The sequence below is a fragment of the Garra rufa genome, chromosome 19 (assembly GCF_049309525.1).
Source record: "Garra rufa chromosome 19, GarRuf1.0, whole genome shotgun sequence".
In the NCBI taxonomy this organism is placed as follows: Eukaryota; Metazoa; Chordata; class Actinopteri; order Cypriniformes; family Cyprinidae; genus Garra; species Garra rufa.
The window spans coordinates 9,289,736-9,293,314 of record NC_133379.1 but is presented as its reverse complement, the minus strand read 5'-3'; the positions used below and the strand labels follow the sequence as shown (position 1 = coordinate 9,293,314).

General features: G+C 42.9%; 1 protein-coding gene across 1 annotated transcript; it reads left to right on the top strand.

Moving 5' to 3' along the window:
* The first annotated feature begins 975 nt into the window (after nucleotides 1–975).
* Nucleotides 976–3,030, top strand: pou4f3 (POU class 4 homeobox 3). Its single transcript, XM_073824974.1, has one exon. It carries the CDS (start codon nucleotides 1,132–1,134, stop codon nucleotides 1,906–1,908), a length of 777 nt encoding a protein of 258 aa, XP_073681075.1. The 5' UTR covers nucleotides 976–1,131; the 3' UTR covers nucleotides 1,909–3,030.
* Nucleotides 3,031–3,579: the final 549 nt, after the last annotated feature.

Sequence of the window (3,579 nt, the reverse complement as noted above, 5' to 3'; positions counted from 1 at the left end):
ATTTAAAGGGCACACATATTCACTATTAATTACAAGCTTCTCTTCAATAAACTCATAGTTACTAGTTAGTAAGGTAGCTGTTGTAGTAGTCACGTTTAGGTATTGGGAATAAAGGCATGAATATCTGTTTTAAGTACAAATGAGATATTAAAAATAGAACAAAATGTACTGGATATGAAGGATTTTTCTTTATTTATTTATTTATTTATTTATAAGTGCTAAGCTTTTCAATTTTGCACTTTGTCGCGTTTTGTGTGTGTGTGTGTGTGTGTGTGTGTGTGTGTGTGTGTGTGTGTGTGTGTGTGTGTGTGTGTGTGTGTGTGTGTGTGTGTGTGTGTGTGTGTGTGTGTGTGTGTCTGAATGATGTTTCCTAATCAAAAGTTACCCATTTAAAATAATAATTTCACTGATGCTGGCTAATTTTTTTTCCTGTGGCACAGAAGGCTTGCGCGTTAGAGCACTTGAATACAAGTTGAATACAGGAGCAGGTGGAGGCGGGAGGGCGGTGTGAGGTTGGAGGTGGTGGGGGGGAGAGCCCGGGAGGCGCTGCCAATGGAAACAGCACACACTAGGAGCGTCGTGCCAGAGCTCCGCGTCGCCTCCATGTCAGGTCCACTCACCTGCAAGGTGCGCAACGAAGATGATGGCCATGAACGGCAAGCAGCACTTCTCCATGCACCCTGCGCTGCACCCGGGCTCCGAGGGCATGCGGCGGGTGTGCCTACCTGCCCCGCAGGTACGTCTCACGCTAAACTCCTCGTATTGTCTTCGTTCTGTCACTTTGAGGTGTTTTGAGTTCCTCCAGCATCCCATCCCACCCTCCCCAGCCTCTCCTTTCTTTCCTCTGAGCTCTCTCTCTCTCTCCCCCACGTCTATCCAAGCAAAGCTGCTGCTTTCATATTAATTTTTATGACCTGTGCTTTGAGGAGGGTGCTTGGGAATGTTCTTTAATCCGGAGTTGACACAATTCCCCACTGACTTCCATATGCGCGCTCTTGCTTACAGCTCCAGGGCAATATATTCAGCGGCTTTGATGAGAGTCTGCTGGCCCGCGCTGAAGCTCTGGCGGCGGCTGACATCGTGTCTCACGGCAAGAGTCACCCTTTCAAGACGGACGTCACCTACCATACCATGAGCAGCGTGCCCTGCACCTCCTCGTCGTCCACAGTGCCCATATCCCACCCTTCATCCAACCTGCCCTCGCACCACCACCACCACCACCTCAGCCACCAGACCCTGGAGGGGGATCTGCTCGACCACATTTCCTCGAGTTTATCTGTCAGCGGCATGGGTGCACCGCCGGACCCGTCGGTGATGACCACTCAAGCCCACCAGCACCACCTGCAAATGGGTCACTTGCACCAAGCCATGGCCATGGGCCACCCGCACACCCTGTCGGTCCACAACGGGATGGCGTGCGTCAACGACGTGGAGTCCGATCCTAGAGAGCTGGAAGCGTTCGCGGAGAGGTTCAAGCAGCGGAGGATAAAGCTTGGAGTGACCCAGGCGGATGTGGGCTCTGCCCTGGCCAACCTGAAAATTCCGGGGGTCGGCTCGCTGAGCCAAAGCACCATCTGTAGGTTCGAGTCCCTAACCCTGTCCCACAACAACATGATCGCTCTCAAACCCGTCCTCCAAGCCTGGCTGGAGGAGGCTGAAGCAGCTTACCGGGAGAAAAACGGAAAACCAGAGCTTTTTAACGGGAACGAGAGGAAACGAAAGCGCACGTCCATCGCGGCTCCGGAGAAGCGATCGCTCGAGGCGTATTTCGCCATCCAGCCGCGACCGTCGTCGGAGAAAATCGCGGCTATCGCGGAGAAGTTGGATCTAAAGAAGAACGTAGTTCGGGTTTGGTTCTGTAATCAACGGCAAAAACAGAAAAGGATGAAATATTCAGCAGTGCACTAGTGCTGTTAGAACAAAGTAGACATTTTAGGAACACCACAGGGATCTAAATCTTTTCTTTTAATCCTTAGGAGCCTATAAAGACTCCAAGTATTTCATATCTCTTGCAACTGATGGAACCAGTGTGCGAATTATTCCAAAGAGGTCTCTGGACCTCTAATAAAGGCCTGGCCTCCCTCATAAAGAAGTCAAAAGGTCTTAAAAATAGATGGATTTTCATATTGAATTCACTTTAGTAACGACAAAAGTTCGTGGCTGTGTGTGTCTGAGCTAACCACTGGTTGCTCGTGCACTTTCAGCAAATATATCTGAGTTTATATGAAACAAATAACGAAACATTTCTGCTTGACTGTGGGATAAATGCGGTAGCAGCGCATAAAAAGAATTACGTTCTGAAAATTCCGAAGGCCGAATAATTCGCACACTGTAACTTACAATTTTAAACAAACTTGAAATTATATTGATTCATCTTTGGTCACACTTTACATTACAGTGTTCATGTTACTTTGTATTTGTACGAGCAGGTAACACTACAGAAAAACGTGTAGCACTTAATATGTAATTATTTTAGCTGATTGTGACATTGTTATGGTTTTAAAATAATTACAACAACATGCAATGTGTAACATGGACATCGTAATGTAAATTATTATTTAGTCTACAGATATTAATTTACCACTACATTACGAAGCAATACTGCTGAAACCTTTAAAAGTCTTTGAATACATTTCCAAGAGATTAACTGCTACTAAAACTTTGTTTCAGTATTATCACACGTGAAATTATATTTTGAAGTGTGTACGTGTGTTTTTGGTATTTAAGAATTTATATTATATACAATTTGCGCACAAGGTCTATCGTATGTTATCACAAATGAAATGTCATTTGAAATATGTGTACTAGCGTTTGTAATAATCGTTTGAATGTCTTGTCAGATGTGAATGCAATCATGGTGGAAACCACATATTTTCACAAACTGTCACGAATTTCTTTTCGTGAACGATCATCAGTTGAAATGATATTAATATGCAAAAACTGATGATGTAATGAAGAATGCTGCTATTTGATTTGCATTAATGTAGCCACTGCAATCACTCTCACGTTTAAACTTCACTTTACAAAATGTGTGACTTTGAATGTTATTTAATAAATTGTTGATTTTTTTCAAAGCCTTTGTGGGAGTTTTATTTACTGGTTTTATTATTTTAATTACACACATGAAAACAGGACAAGGTGTCTGATTCCATTTATAATACATAGGAGTCCAAAAATCTCAGAAATTAAATACATGCACATGGATTGCACAGTTTTACATAAATCATATCTAGAAAGCCAATCGCACAGGAATCATTGTAATATCATTAATTTTTAAGACTGGTGTTGTTTTATTAATAAGCTTCTTGAGCTCGATTGTGATTAAACATTAATGAAATAATATAGTCTAATCACCACGTAATTTTAAGAAAATGTATAGAGAGTATACAGCAAGAAAAATTCAAGCTAACTTTAAGCGCCTTTTCGTCTTTTCTAATTCGCGTTGCACACTTGTTTAAGCAGACACCGCTGAATAATAAATGTCTGTCACGGCTTTGTGCAGAGGGATTTGAAATTATTAAGTAATGACGATGCAATATTAATTGTATATTGGTATAAAACAGGCAGAGAGCTGAAGGG

Bases quoted from the DNA above. Each gene is read 5' to 3' on its own strand.
- pou4f3 (XM_073824974.1), top strand. From the start codon at position 1,132: ATGAGCAGCGTGCCCTGCACCTCCTCGTCGTCCACAGTGCCCATATCC.